The sequence below is a fragment of the Salmo salar genome, chromosome 05 (genome assembly GCF_965601325.2).
Source record: "Salmo salar chromosome 05, fSalSal1, whole genome shotgun sequence".
Classification (NCBI taxonomy): Eukaryota; Metazoa; Chordata; class Actinopteri; order Salmoniformes; family Salmonidae; genus Salmo; species Salmo salar.
Genome location: NC_138295.1, coordinates 42,353,550 through 42,372,509, shown reverse-complemented (window position 1 = coordinate 42,372,509; position 18,960 = coordinate 42,353,550). Strand labels below are relative to the sequence as shown.

General features: G+C 49.2%; 1 protein-coding gene across 1 annotated transcript in view; it reads right to left on the bottom strand.

Annotated features, from left to right (window-relative positions):
- LOC106604933 (slit homolog 2 protein) overlaps nucleotides 1-18,960 on the bottom strand; it is a 197,614-nt gene that overhangs the window by 37,164 nt on the left and 141,490 nt on the right. Inside the window, 9 exon segments of the mRNA XM_082974923.1 lie at nucleotides 1,827-1,977; nucleotides 4,776-4,939; nucleotides 6,116-6,259; nucleotides 8,393-8,464; nucleotides 10,721-10,792; nucleotides 11,214-11,285; nucleotides 14,555-14,699; nucleotides 15,875-16,038; nucleotides 18,602-18,673. Coding sequence (XP_082831049.1) covers nucleotides 1,827-1,977; nucleotides 4,776-4,939; nucleotides 6,116-6,259; nucleotides 8,393-8,464; nucleotides 10,721-10,792; nucleotides 11,214-11,285; nucleotides 14,555-14,699; nucleotides 15,875-16,038; nucleotides 18,602-18,673 — 1,056 coding nt within the window.

The following is an 18,960-nucleotide window of genomic DNA, read 5'->3' as shown; positions in this document are numbered from 1 at the left end:
GGAGAGGCTGATGCTAATAGTTAGCCATCAGTCACTGGGAGATGGGGCTATTGTGAGGGTGAGCAGCTAGCACTGATGGGGCTGGGGGATAGAGAGAGGGGGATAGAGAGAGGGGGATAGAGAGATGGCTGGGGGATAGGGAGATGGCTGGGGGATAGAGAGAGGGCTGGGGGATAGAGAGAGGGCTGGGGGATAGAGAGAGGGCTGGGAGATAGAGAGAGGGCTGGGAGATAGAGAGAGGGCTGGGCGATAGAGAGAGGGCTGGGGGATAGAGAGAGGGCTGGGGGATAGAGAGAGGGCTGGGAGATAGAGAGAGGGCTGGGAGATAGAGAGAGGGCTGGGGGATAGAGAGAGGGCTGGGGGATAGAGAGAGGGCTGGGAGATAGAGAGAGGACTGGGAGATAGAGAGAGGGCTGGGAGATAGAGAGAGGGCTGGGGGATAGAGAGAGGTCTGGGAGATAGAGACAGGTCTGGGAGATAGAGAGAGGTCTGGGAGATAGAGAGAGGTCTGGGAGATAGAGAGAGGGCTGGGAGATAGAGAGAGGTCTGGGAGATAGAGAGAGGGCTGGGAGATAGAGAGAGGGCTGGTAGATAGAGAGAGGGCTGGGAGATAGAGAGAGGGCTGTGGGATAGAGAGATGGCTGGGGGATAGAGAGAGGGGGATAGAGAGAGGGGGATAGAGAGATGGCTGGGGGATAGAGAGATGGCTGGGGGATAGAGAGAGGGCTGGGGGATAGAGAGAGGGCTGGGAGATAGAGAGAGGGCTGGGAGATAGAGAGAGGGCTGGGCGATAGAGAGAGGGCTGGGGGATAGAGAGAGGGCTGGGAGATAGAGAGAGGGCTGGGAGATAGAGAGAGGGCTGGGAGATAGAGAGAGGGCTGGGGGATAGAGAGAGGGCTGGGAGATAGAGAGAGGGCTGGGGGATAGAGAGAGGGCTGGGGGATAGAGAGAGGGCTGGGGGATAGAGAGAGAGCTGGGGGATAGAGAGAGGGCTGGGGGATAGAGAGAGGGCTGGGAGATAGAGAGAGGGCTGGGAGATAGAGAGAGGGCTGGGAGATAGAGAGAGGGCTGGGGGATAGAGAGAGGGCTGGGGGATAGAGAGAGGGCTGGGGGATAGAGAGAGGCCTGGGGGATAGAGAGAGGGCTGGGGGATAGAGAGAGGGCTGGGGGATAGAGAGAGGGCTGGGGGATAGAGAGAGGGCTGGGGGATAGAGAGAGAGCTGGGGGATAGAGAGAGGGCTGGGGGATAGAGAGAGGGCTGGGAGATAGAGAGAGGGCTGGGAGATAGAGAGAGGGCTGGGAGATAGAGAGAGGGCTGGGGGATAGAGAGAGGGCTGGGGGATAGAGAGAGGGCTGGGGGATAGAGAGAGGCCTGGGGGATAGAGAGAGGGCTGGGGGATAGAGAGAGGGCTGGGAGATAGAGAGAGGGCTGGGAGATAGAGAGAGGGCTGGGAGATAGAGAGAGGGCTGGGGGATAGAGAGAGGGCTGGGAGATAGAGAGAGGGCTGGGAGATAGAGAGAGGGCTGGGAGATAGAGAGAGGGCTTGGGGATAGAGAGAGGGCTGGGAGATAGAGAGAGGGCTGGGGGATAGAGAGAGGGCTGGGGGATAGAGAGAGGGGAGAGAAGGGTAACTAAAGTATGTGAAGGCTTTCTACATTAACACAACTATGCCAAGACAGAAAGAATGACCATGGACCCGGAGAGAGAAGAAATAGTACTAGATGTGATGTGAATGTTGTGTGTGTGTGTGTGTGTGTGTGTGTGTGTGTGTGTGTGTGCGTGCGTGCGTGCGTGCGTGCGTGTGTGGTTGGCTGTGTGCTCTTACAGGTCTGTGGTGTGCTCGGGGAGGTGTGGGGGCAGTTTGGTCAGTTTGAGGTTGGAGCAGTCCACCACGGTTCCCTCACAGCGACACTTCTCTGGACACACCAGGTCCTGGAAACACTCTCCACTCAATCTGCTACGGTAGTCCTCTGTACCTGGACGAGGGACAGAGGGGTGGGAGGGGGACAGGAAAGGGGAGAGGAGGGATGATTTACAGACCATCAGGGAACTACGACATTGATGGAAAACCTCAAATTCTAATTTAGGTAGCCTGGTCCCAGATCTGTTTGTGCTGTCTCGCCAACTCCTATGTCACGCCGGGTGACAGTGACCATAGGAGTCGGCAAGACAGCACAAACAGATATGGGACAAGGCATTGACTTACGCATCGGGCCTATTACTGGAACGCAATGCCTCTTAAACATACACTATACAGAACATACATACAGAACATACATACAGGACCAAAAGAAGAGCGCACGCACACCTATTCACCTCTTAGAAAGAACACCCACAAACACCTACGCCTCATTTGGAAAAGCACAGTTGAGAGAGAGGTCAATTCCAGGAGGTCGGTAGCTTGGAGATGTTTTGACAGAGTAATAGAGGGTTGTTTTTCCGGTACGTGGGTTGTTGGACGGTTGTAGCTAAGTCTGGTTCCCATCACACAAGCCTTCCCTTGGCACCGCTGTTTATGCTGCTCATCCCATCTCTATCTCCACCAGTGATCCGAGAGAGCCTTTGACTGTGGGAGCTCCAAGACCCAGACAGGCAGACCCAACCGGGGCCCACCGGGCGAGAAGTGAGGCCGGGGCCTCTCCCCTCTCTCTCCTGGGAAAACCACTGGGCCTGGCTCACAACACGCCGGCTTTCACGGACTCTGTCCCAAATGGCACACTAGTGCACCGCTTAGGGATCAGGGTGCCATTTGGGATGCAGGCCACTGCCATGCAGGAGCAGGACAGCGGGGTGACAGAAAGCAGAGGAGGGAAGAGAGGAGTGGGAGGAGGGGGAGGAGGAGGAGGAAGAGGAGGAAGAGGAGGAAGAGGAGGAGGGAGGAACACGACTCTTCAACAACACGGAGGAAGAAGGGAGGATTGTAGTGTATCACTTTGTAGTCTCCCTCTGTGAAGGAGAAGGGGGGGAGCAGAATGGAGGGGTGGCTCGTCTTTTCTTTTCTCTTTTCCTTTTCTCAGCACCACCACCGGGCGGGCGGGCGGGCGGGCGGGCGTGTCCAGCGGTCCCTGGTGCTTGACGGAACCATGTGAGGCGAGTGTAGGCGGGGGCACATGGTTAGATCAAGCACAAGAGACAGCTGCACCAGGTAGACAGAAGTAGGCGCGAGGAACAGGTAGGTAGGTAGGTAGGTAGGTAGTGAGGCAGAGTGAGGGTGAGCTGAGGGCAACAGGAACAGGAACAGCCAGGAACAGACAGGAGCAGCTGGGACAGGAAGCTGATCGAGGTGACTGGCTGACGGACTTTCCTCCCAACACTGTCCCTCCCCAGTCCCCACACCCATGCACACAGGGCCCCCAGGGGCCACACTACACCGTCTGTAACCCCACAGCATAGGGAAAGGCCCAAACACTGGGACACATACAGTATAGACAGCCCTGTGTGGTTGAAAGAGATAGAGGAAGAGATAGAGGAAGAGATAGAGGGAGAGAGAGATAAGGGTGAGAGAGAGGGTGAGTGAAAACAGTACAAGCCCTCTGGTAATTTCTACACCCACACCCACACACACACCCCACACACACACACACACACACACACACACACACACACACACACACACACACACACACACACACACACACACACACACACACGTTGTACCCACACCAGGCTTCTGTCTGAGAGAGACACACACACAGTGCGACCACAGTTTATCGGTGTTCCCGCTGTGCTTGTTATTGTGTTGCTATATTGAATTTGCCCAGCCTGTAATTAGGAGAACCCAGGGTTAATATCAAAGGAAAGCAACAGTGGCTGCACAGTTTGTGTGTGTGGATGCACAGTGCCAGAGAAGTGGAGCTGCCTTAACCCCCCCCCCCATCCTCTCCTCTCCTCCTCTCCCCAGAGGGGCCTGTATCTGCGGGGCCCCGTGGGGCCCCCTCCTGTCCCAACCCCCCACCTAAGAGGCAAGTATGTGGGTGATGGGTGAGCTTGCAATACACACCGATACAGACACGCCAGCCTCAAGCCTTCCTCTTTTCTGCTATGAACCACTCTGAAACCCGGCAGGTTCCAAGTATAACTGCTCCAGGCCAGAGGGTACCACACAGCTCTCTCTCTCTCTCTCCCCTCTCTCTCCACAATGACATGGTTCACAGGACACAAATAGACGGTGAGAAAGAGAGAGAAAAGAGAGACAGAGAGCGAGGGTGACAGAGATAGAGAGAGAGTTGGGGAGAGAGAGAGAGAGAGAGAGAGTGAGAAAGAGGGAGAGAGAGTGAGAGACAGAAAGAGAGATGGAGGGAGAGAGAGAGAGAGAGAGGGCGAGCGAGAGAGAGGGAGAAAGAGGGAGAGAGAGAGAGACGGCAGTGTAGGAATGTGTCTCTAGTCTGGGCTCCATGTCTGACTCTAGCTGCAGCTGCACAGCCCTCGCCGTGTAAATCAAGCCACACATGATTATGAGGGATTGTGGGTGGAGGGGCTATGGAGACTTGGAGCCATCAACACGTCACAATGCATTAGATCAGATGCCTCAGGAGAGTAGAGCAGGAGCGGGTGGAGACAGACGGGCGTAGCACGACTGTTGGGAGAGACACGCCACTTTTCGTACTAGCTACAGTGTTGGATGGAGTGGAGTGGCCGTCTGTCAAACTGTTGCCGGGGAGTAGAAGGTTGCTGGTCGCTCTGTTAATTGAAAGGAGTTCACGGGTATGCACTGTACTCGCAAGGAATGGTAAAGCTTGTGCGTGTGGGTCTACGTGTGTGCGCAGAAGCCTACCTGTGCAACGGAACTTCTTTCCCTTGACCTGGCTGATGCGTTTGTTGGCCAGGCGACGGGGGTGGCTACAGCGGGCTCCGCTGGTCTCAATGGGGTTGTCAAACAGGTAGTCAGCCAGCCACTTCAGGTGGCAGTCACACATGAAAGGGTTCTGAGCCAGGTGGCTGGAGGTGAGATGATCAGAGAGAGAGAGAGAGAGAGAGAGAGAGAGAGAGAGAGATGGCGGGGTGGACGGAGGGAGGGAGCGAACGGTAGAGACGGAGCGAGGGGGGTAAGAGAGAAAGAGGGAAGGAGAGAGAGCGAGATAAATAGGGAGGGTGGGAGGGAACGGGGAACAATGAAATGGCTCACAGGTGTGACAAGTATATCAGCACAGTATTACCATCATAACATGTCATTGATGACTCCTTTAGATACATGACAAAATGTCTTTACATGGATGACAAATATTTGCACGTGTCTTTTTATGCATGAGAAAAATATGTGTTACGCGCTAACACGACAAAGTAATATACTCCAGATAAGTAACACTCCGTGGCTTCCAGCGGCCTGAAATTATTGTCAGATGAACAGAAAAACAACCTTCCAAAATAGACATCTCTCTGATATTATCCAACGTCATACATCTTGGTTTTCTCTTCTGAGTCCTCCGCTGAAATATAAGCTGAAGAGAAACCCTGTGTGTGTGTGTGTGTGTGTGTGTGTGTGTGTGTGTGTGTGTGTGTGTGTGTGTGTGTGTGTGTGTGTGTGTGTGTGTGTGTGTGTGTGTGTGCACAGACTACCATGCTAAGGCTGGGATTCAACATCTATGGCTGCGTGCAGGTCATTAATCTGCGCTGGGTTGAATCTTGTCAGTGTGGCTACTCACAGTGTCCTGATAGAGCGGGGAGTGTGTGTGTGACTACTCAGTGTCCTGATAGAGTGGGGGGGGGGGGGCTACTCACAGAGTCTTGATAGAGCGGGGAGTGTGTGTGTGACTACTCAGTGTCCTGATAGAGTGGGGGGGGGGGGCTACTCACAGAGTCTTGATAGAGTGGGGAGTGTGTGTGTGACTACTCAGTGTCCTGATAGAGTGGGGGGGGGGGGGGGCTACTCACAGAGTCTTGATGGAGCGGGGTGTGTGTGTGTGACTACTCAGTGTCCTGATAGAGTGGGGGGGGGGGGGGGGGCTACTCACAGAGTCTTGATAGAGCGGGGAGTGTGTGTGTGACTACTCAGTGTCCTGATAGAGTGGGGGGGGGGGGGGGGGGGCTACTCACAGAGTCTTGATAGAGCGGGGAGTGTGTGTGTGACTACTCAGTGTCCTGATAGAGTGGGGGGGGGGGGGGGGGGCTACTCACAGAGTCTTGATGGAGCGGAGCGGGGCGAACAGGCCCTTGCTGATGGTCTGCAGCTTGTTGTCATACAGAGACAGAAGGTTGAGGCTCTGCAGGTCCTGAAAGGTGTTCACCCTCAGACAGTTGATCTTGTTAGCGTTCAGTAGCCTGAAGGAAAGAGACAAACATGACAACAACATGTTTTTAAACGTACTGGGGGGCGAAGACACAAGACGGTCTCCTACTGACTGAAGATGAAGCCTGCGTCCCAAACGGCACCCAATTCACCTGTCGTAGGGGATCCAGGCAGTGGATTGTTAAGGCTTGGGTGGCGTGTGTCTCAGAGGTCAGACTTGAGGTTGCATCCCAAATGGCACCCTATGCACTACCTTTGACCAGGGCCCATGGGGAGAGCTCATATGGCTCTGGTCAAAAGTAGTGCACTATATAGGGAATATGGTGCCATTTGGGATGCAGCCTGAGGGACACAGCACTGATCTGGGACAGAAGTGTGCTGCTCACTCCCTCTCTGGACAGTACCACATTATCCCAGTAACCACAACTCCCTTTTCCCTAGGACACAGATACACTGTCAAAGACACATTCATTCCTAAAGCCATAGCCACCATTATTTAATTGGTTTTACTTTAACCGTCAGAGCATAAGAAAGAAGCAGTGACTGGTTAGTGGCTCTTATTTTAGAGCAGATAGTAGCCTGGTAGAGAGACCATAAGGAGACCAGGAAGTCTAGGGCAGGGTTGTACATAGCCATATAATTAGAATTACATTGACTTGAATGGGGATGTCCATTCTAGTTTTTATATTTCTATGTGCAGAGCTATGCCGCTGTCCTTCCCTCCGTGCTGTCCATTAGCTAATGTAGCCAAGTTGCTAGGTGGCAGCCTTGGTTGTGTCAGCTCTACTGTGGCATTTCTACCATAACTAGCTCGCCTAGTAACCTCTGCACACCCCCCCCATCCATTCCTCTCTCTCTCTCCCTCTCTCTACATCTCTCTTTCTCCTTTTTTTTCTCCCTCTCAGCCTGCCTGACATTTGACTAACGTTGAGCAGCATTTGTTCAATTATTGAGAGGCATTCTAATGAGGCTTTGTCGCAGAGCAAACACACGCATCGTTAGGCTGCTGCTCACAGGGAGAACTAATTACATTTGGGAGGGATTTTAAACCCAACTGGAAAAGAACAGTGATGAAAGAATGAAAGAAAAACAGTGCAGATTTTCCATGGATTTTTCCATGTCTCTATTCAAAATTTAAACTAAATTGTAAAAAGAACAGGCCTATCCCAACGTAGTAGGTCATTTACATCATTAGCGTCGATGACAAGAAAGACAGGGTGAATCGCTGAGCCATACCAGTCAGTGTGCCGTGCTGCTAGTGTTTGTGTGTGTGTTTGTGTTTGTGTTTGTGTGTGTGTGTGTGTGTGTGTGTGTGTGTGTGTGTGTGCGTGCGTGGGTGGGTGGGTAATACGCTGATGTGCACTTTACTGGAGAGACTCTGATTCGCTGACATACCAGTAAGAGAGAGGAGAGACCCTAAGCATCCTGCATATCTCCATAATTCATTCCCCCTCCATCTTCTAAATCATTACAGTGTGTGTGTGTGTGTGTGTGTGTGTGTGTGTGTGTGTGTGTGTGTGTGTGTGTGTGTGGTGTGTGTGTGTGTGTGTCTGTGTGTGTGTTTCAACAAGCACCAACAGTCAGCAGCATTAAAGAGCAGCAGATTTCCTTAAATTAGACCATTAAACACAGTCATTATGTTTGAGCTATGTTTCCATGTCTACATCAATATAACTAGGTGTGAGAGATCTGCTTTGTAATCAGGTCCAATTTAAATGCTAATGATGTTGCATGAGGCGCTCCCTCTCCGGCCCAAATGGTCCGTTTCAGACTCTAAAAGGGTTTCGAGGTTCGACACTCTCGGCTTCCTTGTGCTCGACTTGGTTTTATGAGGGGAAATGCAGAACATGAACTATTGCTCTTCCACTGCGATCCGTATCATAACCCTCTGCCAGAGTGAACTAGCTTATGCAACAGAGACACAAACACACTGGGAACGCATGCACATACATGCAAAGGATATGCAACAACAACAAAAAAGGCTTAGAAGGAACATAAGCTGAAAATATAGGAACAAACCGACAGGGTGGAAAATAAGGTACACTAACACAGAGTTGTGGTCGTTACAACCAATTCATAGAGCTTCAGTACAGTATAGTAAAGTACAGTACAGTATAGTACAGTACATTATAGCATAGTATAGGACAGTACACATGTGTACTTACAGTAGCTGAAGAGAGACAAGCCCATCAAACAGGCCCTTAGGAATCTCAGCTATCTTGTTCCCGTACAGGACCCTGTAGAGACACATACATTTATACTGAACAAAAATATGAGTGTAACTTATAAAGTGTTGGTCACATGTTTCGTGAGCCGAAATAAAAGATCCCAGAAATGTTCCATACACACAAAAAGCTTATTTTCTCAAATTTTGTGAACAAATTTGTTTACATTGCTGTTAGTGAGCATTTCTCCTTTGCCAAGATAATCCATCCACCTGACAGGTGTGGCATATCGAGAAGCTGATTCAACAGCATGATCATCACACAGGTGCACCTTGTGCTCGGGATAATAAAAGGCCACTCTAAAATGGGCAGTTTTCTCACACAACACAATGCCACAGAAGTTTTGAGGGAGCGTGCAATCAGCATGCTGACTGCAGGAATGTCCACCAGAGCTATTGCCAGAGAATTGAATGTTAATTTCTCTACCATAAGCCGCCTCCAATTTCATTTTAGAGAATTTGGCAGTACGTCCAACTGACCTCACAACTGCCGACTAGGATCCCCACATCTGGCTTCTTCACCTGCGGGATCGTCTGAGACCAGTAACCCGGGCGGCTGATGAAATTGTGGGTTTGCACAACCAAATAATTTCTTCACAAACTGTCAGAAACCGTCTCATGGAAGCTCATCTGCGTGCTCGTCGTCCTCACCAGGGTCTTGAACTGACTGCAGTTCGGCATCATAACCGACTTCAATCTGCAAATGCTCACCTTTTTGATGGCCACTGGCACGCTGGAGAAATGTGCTCTTCATGGATGAATCCCGGTTTCAACTGTACCGGGCAGATGGCAGACAGCGTGTATGCCGTCGTGTGGGTGAGTGGTTTGCTGATGTCAAAGTTGTGAACAGAGTGCCCCATGGTGACGGTTGGGTTATGGTATGGGCAGGCATAAGCTATGGACAACGAAAACAATAGTATTTTATCAATGGCAGTTTGAATGCACATAGATCGTAGTGCCATTCATCCGTCGTCATCACCTCATGTTTCAGCGTGATAACGCACGGCCCAATGTTGCAAGAATCTGTACACAATTCCTGGAAGCTGAAAATGTCCCAGTTTTTCCCCATGGCCTGCATACTCACCAGACATGTCACCCATTGAGCATGTTTGGGATGCTCTGGATCGACGTGTATGACAGCGTGTTCCAGTTCCCGCCAATATCCAGAAACTTCGCACAGCCATTGAAGAGGAGTGGGACAACATTCCAAGGCCACAATCAACAGCCTGATCAACTCTATGTGAAGCAGATGTGTCGCACTGCATGAGGCAAATGGTGGTCACACCAGATACTGACTGGTTTTCTGATCCACGCCCCTACCATTTTTTTTAAAGGTCTCTGTGTCCAACAGATGTATATCTGAATCCTCAGGTATGTGAAATCCATAGATTAGGGACTAATGAATTTATTTCAATTGACTGATTTCCTTATATGAACTGTAACTCAGTAAAATCTTTGAAATTGTTGCATGTTGCGTTTTTATTTTTGTTCAGTGTAGATTTACTTACTGTGTGTGTGTTTGTATAGTACATGTGTACTGTACTATCAGGTTTCCCCCTTTATTCCCATTCCCAGCCTGACAGTACATGACATGCACATAATATTTAATGACACCCTGAGCAAATGAATCTTCAGTCTCTTTCAGCCTGGTGCTGTGATTGGCACCAGGTCGGGCCTCCAGACAAAGAGACCGCGTCCCAAATGGCACCCTATTCCCTATACAGTGCACTGTTTTTGTAGGGCAATGCGTAGGGAATAGGGTGCCATTTGGGACGCAAGCACAGACAGAGGAAGATGAATTCCCTGTCGTGTCTGCTGATTGGCTGGATTAATATGCATGGGCCCGAGTGTCTGCCGTCGGCTGGTGTCTCTGTCACATCGACACAGTGATTTAAATGGAAGCGTGCGTTGTGTCCCCGCCGTCGCAGATGCCAAGCCGCTGTGTTGTACTGTGTTAGATGCTCAGTCCTAATTTGCTTTCCCCTGCTCCACCTGGCTGTCCTGCCATCTTAGAGTCAGCTGTCAAGGAGAAGCGCCATGCCGCCCGCCACCGGACTTTAATTATCTTGTTTGCAATTACCGGACGCCGGCAAGACCGAAGAAGTCTTTCATTATTTCTCCACTGTTGTCGCATGTGTGTGTGTGTGTGTGTGTGTGTGTGTGTGTGTGTGTGTGTGTGTGTGTGTGTGTGTGTGTGTGTGTGTGTGTGTGTGTGTGTGTGTGTGTGTGTGTGTTTGTTTGTATTAAGATGCAGGTGGGTTTCACTTACAGTGAAGTCAGGGAGCGTAAGCCAGTGAAGGCATCGGCGGCGATATCAGAGATTTGATTCTTGCTCAGGTCGCTGGAAGAACATTGGTGAGAGAGAGACAGAAAGGCTGAGATTGGATTGGATGCATGAGCAAAGACATTGTGATGGAAATGGACAATTGTCCCAGAAATGTCTAACAAAATGCATGACTGAATACATTAAAAAGGGAAACAGGAGGAGCTTGTGTATGTGTGTGTGTGTGTGCGTGCGTGAGAGAAGGAGTGGCAAGGGCATGTCAGTCTTCCTGCCACCGCTGTCCCATATGCATTATTGAACAGCAGTGTGTGTAGTTGGAGCTTAACGTGCAGAGAATGCTGGACACTGTTCATGTGTATGTATGTGGGTCTATGTCTCGCTCCGTTCGCATGTTAGATACAGTTTCAAGCCTTTGCCCTTTGCAAAATAAAGGAGGTGGAGAGCGTTATCCCAAAACGCCCTGGGTTGTCAGACTCACATTCTCTTAAGTTTCTTGTATGGAGAGAAGGCTCCAGCAGGAATGTTCTTGATCAGGTTCTGCTCCAGACGACTGAAGGGAGGAGGGTGTGGGGGGGGGGACAGAGAGAGAGAGAATAGCAGCAGGTTACTTTAGGGGTAAATACATTCTCAACTATCCTGGGCTCACAGTTACATATACAGATGGCATTTCATGGGAGAAAGTGTGTGTGTGTGTGTGTGTGTGTATGTGTGTTAATGTCCAGGGCTGTGTTGTCAGAGAGATAGAGGATGGAGGTGGGCTGCAATGGTGGTGTGTGTCGCTCTGGGGAGGGGCTGGGTGACAGTACAGCGGACAGACAGGGATCCAGAATCACAGAGCTACTGGGCCAGGGTCATCCGTCTCACTGAGTGATGGGACGTACTGCAGCACCCAGGGCCCTCCTCTCCCCCTCCACACCCTCCATCCCATCTCCCAGTCCCATTCCAACCTCTGTCTCCCTGCCTTACTACATCACCATCCATCCATCCTGTCTTGCTGGCCTGGGTCGTAGTGAGGAAGGAACTCTGGAGGAGGATAAGTACTCTAAGCAGTGTCCATGCCCAAAACCCCTATCTCCCAGAGTAGGATTGCAAAGGGAGGGTATATTACTGGAAATGTTCCAAGTTTACCAGTAAACTACCAGAATTTTGGTAACTTTCAAAGAATATATGGAATTTAATCAGCTGACATCTAGGTGCCTTTTTGGGTACTTCAGATTATCCCACTGGGCACACACTGGTTGAATTAACGTTGTTTCCATGTCACTTCAATTAAATTACGTTGCACCATCGTGGAATAGACGTTGAATTGATGTCTGTGTGCCCTGTGGGAGGTGTCTGTAATTATCTCTGGCCCTCTGTGTGGCCTTATCACATGTAAAATATATTTAATGATGATTTTAAAATACAAAATAGAATGACAAAGCTGAAAAGCATTATCCTAAATATAAACCATCAACTTAGTGAATGCCATTGAGGTTTAATATGAGAGTTTGAGCATGAAATATCCTTAAAAAATAGTTTTACACACTTTTATTTATTTGACTATATCCAACATGTCTTTGTTGTAAATGATTTCGGGCCAAACTGGTGGCAGTTGTGAAAAAAGACCATAGTTGGAAGGGTTGCAGAGTTAATTGAAAATAATACAATTGTTGATTAGATGCTTTTTTCATTATTTAGGCAATTTTTTCTTGAACCATATGGTCTATCCACTAGAAACTCATGGACAATACGGACACAGATATAAAAAATGTATATGCAGTCTATGGTAACTTTGGTAATTTCTACTTGAATAACTTGTAAAAATTTATCAATATGTAGTATTATAATATACTGCATACAAATACATTTTTACAAATCATTCAAGTAGAAATGACCAAAGTTACCATAGATTTCCATAGATTACCTGTTAATTACCAACATTACCGAAGACTCTGGTAACTTTGCTATATTACCGGTAGCTTTGCAACCCTAACCCAGAGTAATTGTATATATCTATATTTCAACAGGAACAAGAACATTTTATAGAAAGACATATATTGTAGAGCTCTGCACTGAGGGATCTATTTACTCTGATTCCTAAACTGCAGATTGAGTGGAGGTTGTTTTGGCTGTTGTTACTGTGCGGTGGGTGTAACAGTAATTCGAACCTGGCAGAGGAACCTGAAAACAATTTTCAGAGAAACGAGACCCAGTAAAGTCCTGACAATACATCATTTCATTAGCAGAATATTGTTTCTGGCTAAGGTAAGCGCTGGAGTAATGTATCCTACATTAACGTATCCATTTGTTATGCAAAGGTTACACACTATTGGCATAACAACAGCGGTGTAGACGCTGTACATATCAGAGAAATGACCCACCTGTTCTTCAGTGCAAACAAGAGTCGGAGCAATCGATATGTATATCAAATAACCTGACTGAGGTTATATGGACACGCTGTAAAGCGGAACTCCAATCAGCCTGTGGCATGGCAAGACGCAGTGGACACACACGAGCGCAGACACAGACCCAAACAAGGGTGGTCGGTTCATAGAAAAGCTGTACTTTATCTCAGTGAGGAAAGCCCCTGACCAGGCCACGTGGGGTGCAGAGAAATGTCTGAGCCGCTTTGCAGGGCTGCCCACTGCCCCAGGCACAGCGCCCTGAGCTGGGACAGGCAGAGTGAGAGAAGATACAGAGGTGAAGGGGTACACCTATGTGTCTGACTGAGTGCAGGGGCCTCCGCTGTGCTGGAGATGAAGCCCAGCGTCCTTGAACAGTTCTAATAGGTCTGATTTGGCCCCTCATTGTTCGGGGGATAATTGTGTGGGGCTGCTCTGTTGGCTTTAGTGCAGTGGTTCTCAAAGTGGGTCGGCGGAGGTACTGCAGGGGTTCGCGACCAGATCTCTTTTTTTTAAATGAATATTACCAACAACAGATTAGATGACTATTGGCCATGGGATCCATGGAATAAGTTAAAAGTGTGTAATACAATACAATGTGATATTATTCTTCTACAATGCATGTTCTTAATGCTGGGCAACGTGGACCTGGGAAGCTCACAGGGTATCCACAGTATTCCACCGACTATAATTTTTTCAACTCAATACTATTCCCCCCAATTTTTATATATATTTCGTTTTACACAAATGCACTGTAATTTAGCTTTAAAACTGCCAAGTTTTTCTCTTTCCGCATGGCAAAATTTGTAGAATTACAGGATATTAGCTTTAAAGCTGCAACAACAAAAGATATCTCTGCCTCATGGGAAAATGAGCTTGAAAACTGCACATTTTTCTCTCTGATGCCAAGAGACAGGTTTCTTTATGTTCCTCCCCTGGGCCCGAGACTTGGTTCGTCCAGCCATGTACTGCAGACGTCATAGTAAAACTCCTTGTAGGCTATTGCTATTGCACTCAAGTTGTGTTCTGATTATGAGGTCCCTGATGAATTTGCTAACACAAAAGGGTTCCCCAGCCCTAAAAAGTTAGAGAACCCTTTTTGGACCATCCAGCCAGTCAGCCAGCAATCCAGCCAGTCAGCCAGTAATCCAGCCAGTCAGCCCAGAGGATAGGAGAGGATGACTGTGCCTCAGTCTCAGTACAGAACAGAGCCACCATGCACCTGAACAAGCAGCAGTAATGAGCCTGTTAACTGATGTTGCTAATTGAGTTTGTTCCATTACTGGAGCAGAGGTAAGAAATAAACACATAGGAACGTTTTGTACAATGTTAACTACACAATGTTCTGAGTGTAGGCTTCCTTCAATGAAGGGAGGCAAAGAGGGATACACATTAGTAAAAGTGGTAGTGACTGTTAAAAAGCTAGTACACTCACATCTCTACGATGCCCTCGGGCAGGTTGGCAGGGATCTCAGTCAGGCCCTTGTGACGGCAGTCCACAATGTTGTTGTTGCAGGTGCAGGAGATCGGACATACTGACGCCTGGGGAACACAGGTACGAGGCTCCGCCTGAGCTGGGCCTGAGAGAGAGAGAGAGAGAGAGAGAGAGAGAGAGAGAGAAAGAGGGGGATGGGCAAGAGAGAGAGTGATATAGAGGGGGGTTGGGGGAGAGATAAAGAGAGAGAGAGGGCGGGGGTTGGGGGGAGAGAGAGAGAGAGAGAGAGAGAGAGAGAGAGAGAGAGAGAGAGAAAGAAAGAAAGAAAGAGAGAGGGGGGCAGGCAGAGGGGGAGGATGGGGAGGAGGGGGACAGAGAGAGAGAGAGAGAGAGAGAGAGAGAGAGAGAGAGGGGGATGGGCAAGAGAGAGAGTGATATAGAGGGGGGTTGGGGGAGAGATAAAGAGAGAGTGAGGGCGGGGGTTGGGGGAGAGAGAGAGAGAGAGAGAGAGAGAGAGAGAGAGAAAGAAAGAAAGAGAGAGGGGGGGGCAGGCAGAGGGGGAGGATGGGGAGGAGGGGGACAGAGAGAGAGAGAGAGAGAGAGAGTGAGAGAGATATGGAGGGAGAGGATAGAGGGAGTGAGAGCAAAATAAAGAGAGATTATGCACACTTTAATACAAAATGAAATAAAAAGCTTAGTTAAAACCCCATGTGTCATGTTGAATCAGCTTAACAAAGCTCTAGAATAAGGAACATAAATCAAAATAAAGGGCAGGAGATACAAGTCAATGACATAAAATGGCTGTTTATTGCTGGCTGTAACAAAGCAGGGATAATCATCAGCACAGGGTATGCCTCTATCCATCTTTCTCTCCCTCCCTATCTCCTCTCTCTCTCCTTCTCTCTTTGTCTCTCTCTCTCCCTCCCTATCTCCTCTCTCTCTCTCTCTCTCTCTCTCTCTCTCTCTCTCTCTCTCTCTCTCTCCCCATCTCTGCTGTGTTATTGTCTTTATTTGCAGGTTAATTACGGGGCTGCCTCTAAGGCAGAGGACTGTGTTTCTGCTGTGGCTGCCTGCTGGAAATTCATCAGCTGATTAATGGCTGCAGGGAGGGGGTGGGAGCTGTTCATTAGGCCCAACCATGAACCCTTTTACCAATTACATCCTGGAGTCAATTAAAACAAGACCACCAACCGATTCCACTGATTCATTGGCTTTTCACTCCGCACTATAAAAGACCCTGTTCATTTGTAGATAACATGAGTAGTTCTTGTGCTGTTTTTAGTACAGTGTGTTGTCATGGTGATTTAGTTCAGTGCATACCTGTGCAGGTGAAGTCTTTCTTCTGGACATCAGGTATGTTGAGGCCCCTCATGCTGGCGGGGGCCATGCACTGGGTGAAGGGGGCCAGGCCATGCCTCTGCCGCAGCCAGTCGGACAGCCAGGACAGGTGGCAGTCGCAGTGCAGATTGTTAGAGTGCAGACGCCTGCAAAGGGTGGAGCGGAGAGAGAGGGAACAGCAGTGGTAAGTGCGGGTTGTTGGCTGCAGAGGGTGGGAGGAGAGAGAGCCACAGTAGAGGGCCAGTGGCATGACATAATGCGTTAGAAAAATGACCACATCTAAGGCTGAGTAGAAGAATCCACTCACCGCAATATATGCTCCAAAATGTGTTTAGAGTGACAATGAAATTGACTTTTTCTTAGGTCTGAGGCTGCCCAGCAGATCAAAAACATTTGGAGTTCTCATTTACTCATGGCAGCCCTGCTGTGTTTATGACTCTGTGACTCCTCCGTCCTTGACAGAGATGCTGTGGTTGTCATATCCAAGACCGGCGCATAAAAGCGACTAATGTGAATCCATCTACAGACGCAAGAACGGGCCCTTTCTCTCAGCCAACACCTTCATTTCGTCAAGGTCTCCCTCAACAGTATGGCAGCTCTCCCAAAGAAGAGGACAGGACACGACACACAGGGGCTAAATCACTATCTCTCAACAGTCATTACGAGACCGACTGGAGAGGAGCTGAAAGGAGGGGAAACAGAGGGAGCGGGGGGGGGGGAGGGGGGCGCTTGGCGGTAGGAGGAAGAGTCATGTCAGCAAATCAAAAAGTTACTTTATCCTTTTCAAAAAATCTGGCGAATGAAATACGGGTGCGATCCGGTTAGGGGACAGGAATTGCTCATTGAGGATAACAGCGTGGGTTGTAGTTTTAATGGAGCTCTTCCCATTATAAATCCAGTTTATAGCCACCCGTTGTTCCGGATTAATTACACACGAGTGGGATTAGAGAGATGGAGGGATGGCGAGATGAGCTACACACTGAGACGGAGCACAGGGCTCATACACCACCGCTCGGCGGTCGACTGTGTGTCGGTGTGTGTGTGTGTGTGTGTGTGTGTGTGTGTGTGTGTTTTGAGTGTGTGAGTGAGGTGAGCTAGGTGCTCATCTTCAGAACCTGCACAAAAGGGCACCTCAGCTCACCCAGTGATCCACACAGACACACACTGTGAAAATGACTAGACTAACTATCCCCTTCGCAGTAGGAGCCCTCGCTCTCTATTTGTCCCGTTATTGAACGGTAACTCACCATGGGGGTGATATCATTTGATCTAATTGAATGGCTGCTGGACAAAGCTGGTAAAAAGAGAGTGGGGGAGAGGAACGGAAAGAGAGAGAGAGAGCGAGAAACAGAGCGAGGGAGAGAGAGAGAGGGCAGAGGGGAGGTTAGCTAAGCTATTTCATCAGAAACCTGGAGCCACCCACCTTTCCATCCCTCCCCCCCATCCCTGCTAAATGGATTACAGACATCTCTAAACATTTGATTTAATAAGTTGTTTTTACAAGCAGCAAATTCAATACAGAGATCTCAGGGATATTAGAGCCAGAAAATACAGTACAAAGGAACTGGGAGTCAGGGACGTAGGGGCGGGTGGGGTAGGGGGAAGCAGGGGGAGCCTCGGCTCAGATAATTCAATACTGGCCAGGGAGCAGAAGGCCGGCCATCCCAGCGTCAGCAAATTCAATTCTGAGGAGGCGAGGAGGAGGCGAGGGGATAGGGATGGGGAGACTGCTGAGCCATGGGGCTTGTAGCAGAGCGGACAGCTCTAAGCTCCAGACCTCAGGCCCCCGAGGAGCACAGACAGCAGGCAGGAAAAGAGATGATTACTGGGGAGGCTGGAGTCTGGAGGCTGGGGTCTGGAGGGGAGGACACCGCAGGGTCACAGGGTCACAAACACTGCGGGTCTGAGATGGGTCCCGAGCGTCAAAGGCTGTCTGTATGTCTGTCTGTCTGCCCGCCTGCTGCGGACACCCCCTTACTATTTATGCTCCCCTTGGATCGTGCAGCAGTGGAACACTCACACCACATGGTAATAATAACCAAAGTATCCCAGAGCCCACTGTTTAATAACCAAGGTCAGCCGCAGAAGAGAAACATCCCGGCAAGGTAGAGCACTATGTAATTATTTGTATTGATTGTGGTTGGGGAGATAATGTGAGTGAAATGGGTACAGTGACAAAGTCATGCACAACACAGATCTCAGGGGACAGAGACAAATACAAGGTCTGCGCCCTCAGACCCCCCAGGGGTTTCTAGGAAAACAACCCTAGTGAGCTGGCATGCCATCGCCATGGCGACCGGAGATGCCCCTCCCCCCCACCCGCCCAATCACTCATCAGAGTTGCCCCAGGGTTGATCCAGGGTTTGAACTCAACAATGTCTTTGACCCAGGGTTTTTATAGGGAGTCAGAACTCGTGAACTTAAAGAAGTTGTGCCTTGTTGAGGTAATGGGGCTCGAACGATTATAAGCATGAAACAACGGAGAGATGACCACTCATTATGGAATAATAATGTTCTGAGATGGATCCTGTTTCCACTCAGCTACTTGGTCGGTATTTCACAATGGCTGCATCCCAAATGGCACCCTATTCACTACGCAGTGCACTAGTTTCGACCATGGCCATAGGGCTCTGGTCGAAAGTTGTGCACTGTATAGGGAATAAGGTAGCATTTGGGACACAGCCAATGGTATCCTCGTCATATACTCACAGAGTCCGCAGCTTGGGCATGTGGTTGAAGCTGGACAGAGGGATGAGGGTGATGTTGTTGTTGTTGAGGGTGCTGCAAGAGAAGACGAGAGAGACCGACAGTACATTTAGAAACAATAGCCACAATCCACAAAGACAGTCATCGGGTTTCACAAGTAAAGAAAAAGGCATAGGAGTAAGAAAGTAACACACAGATCTAAAGAAATGAACAAAAAGACAACACAAATGTCTACTGTATCTATCTCAGTGTATCCAGAGGTGATATACAGAGCATTTGGAAAGTATTCAGACCCATTCCCTTTTCTGCAATTTGTTTACGTTACGGCCTTATTCTAAAATGGATTAAATGAATTGTTTTCC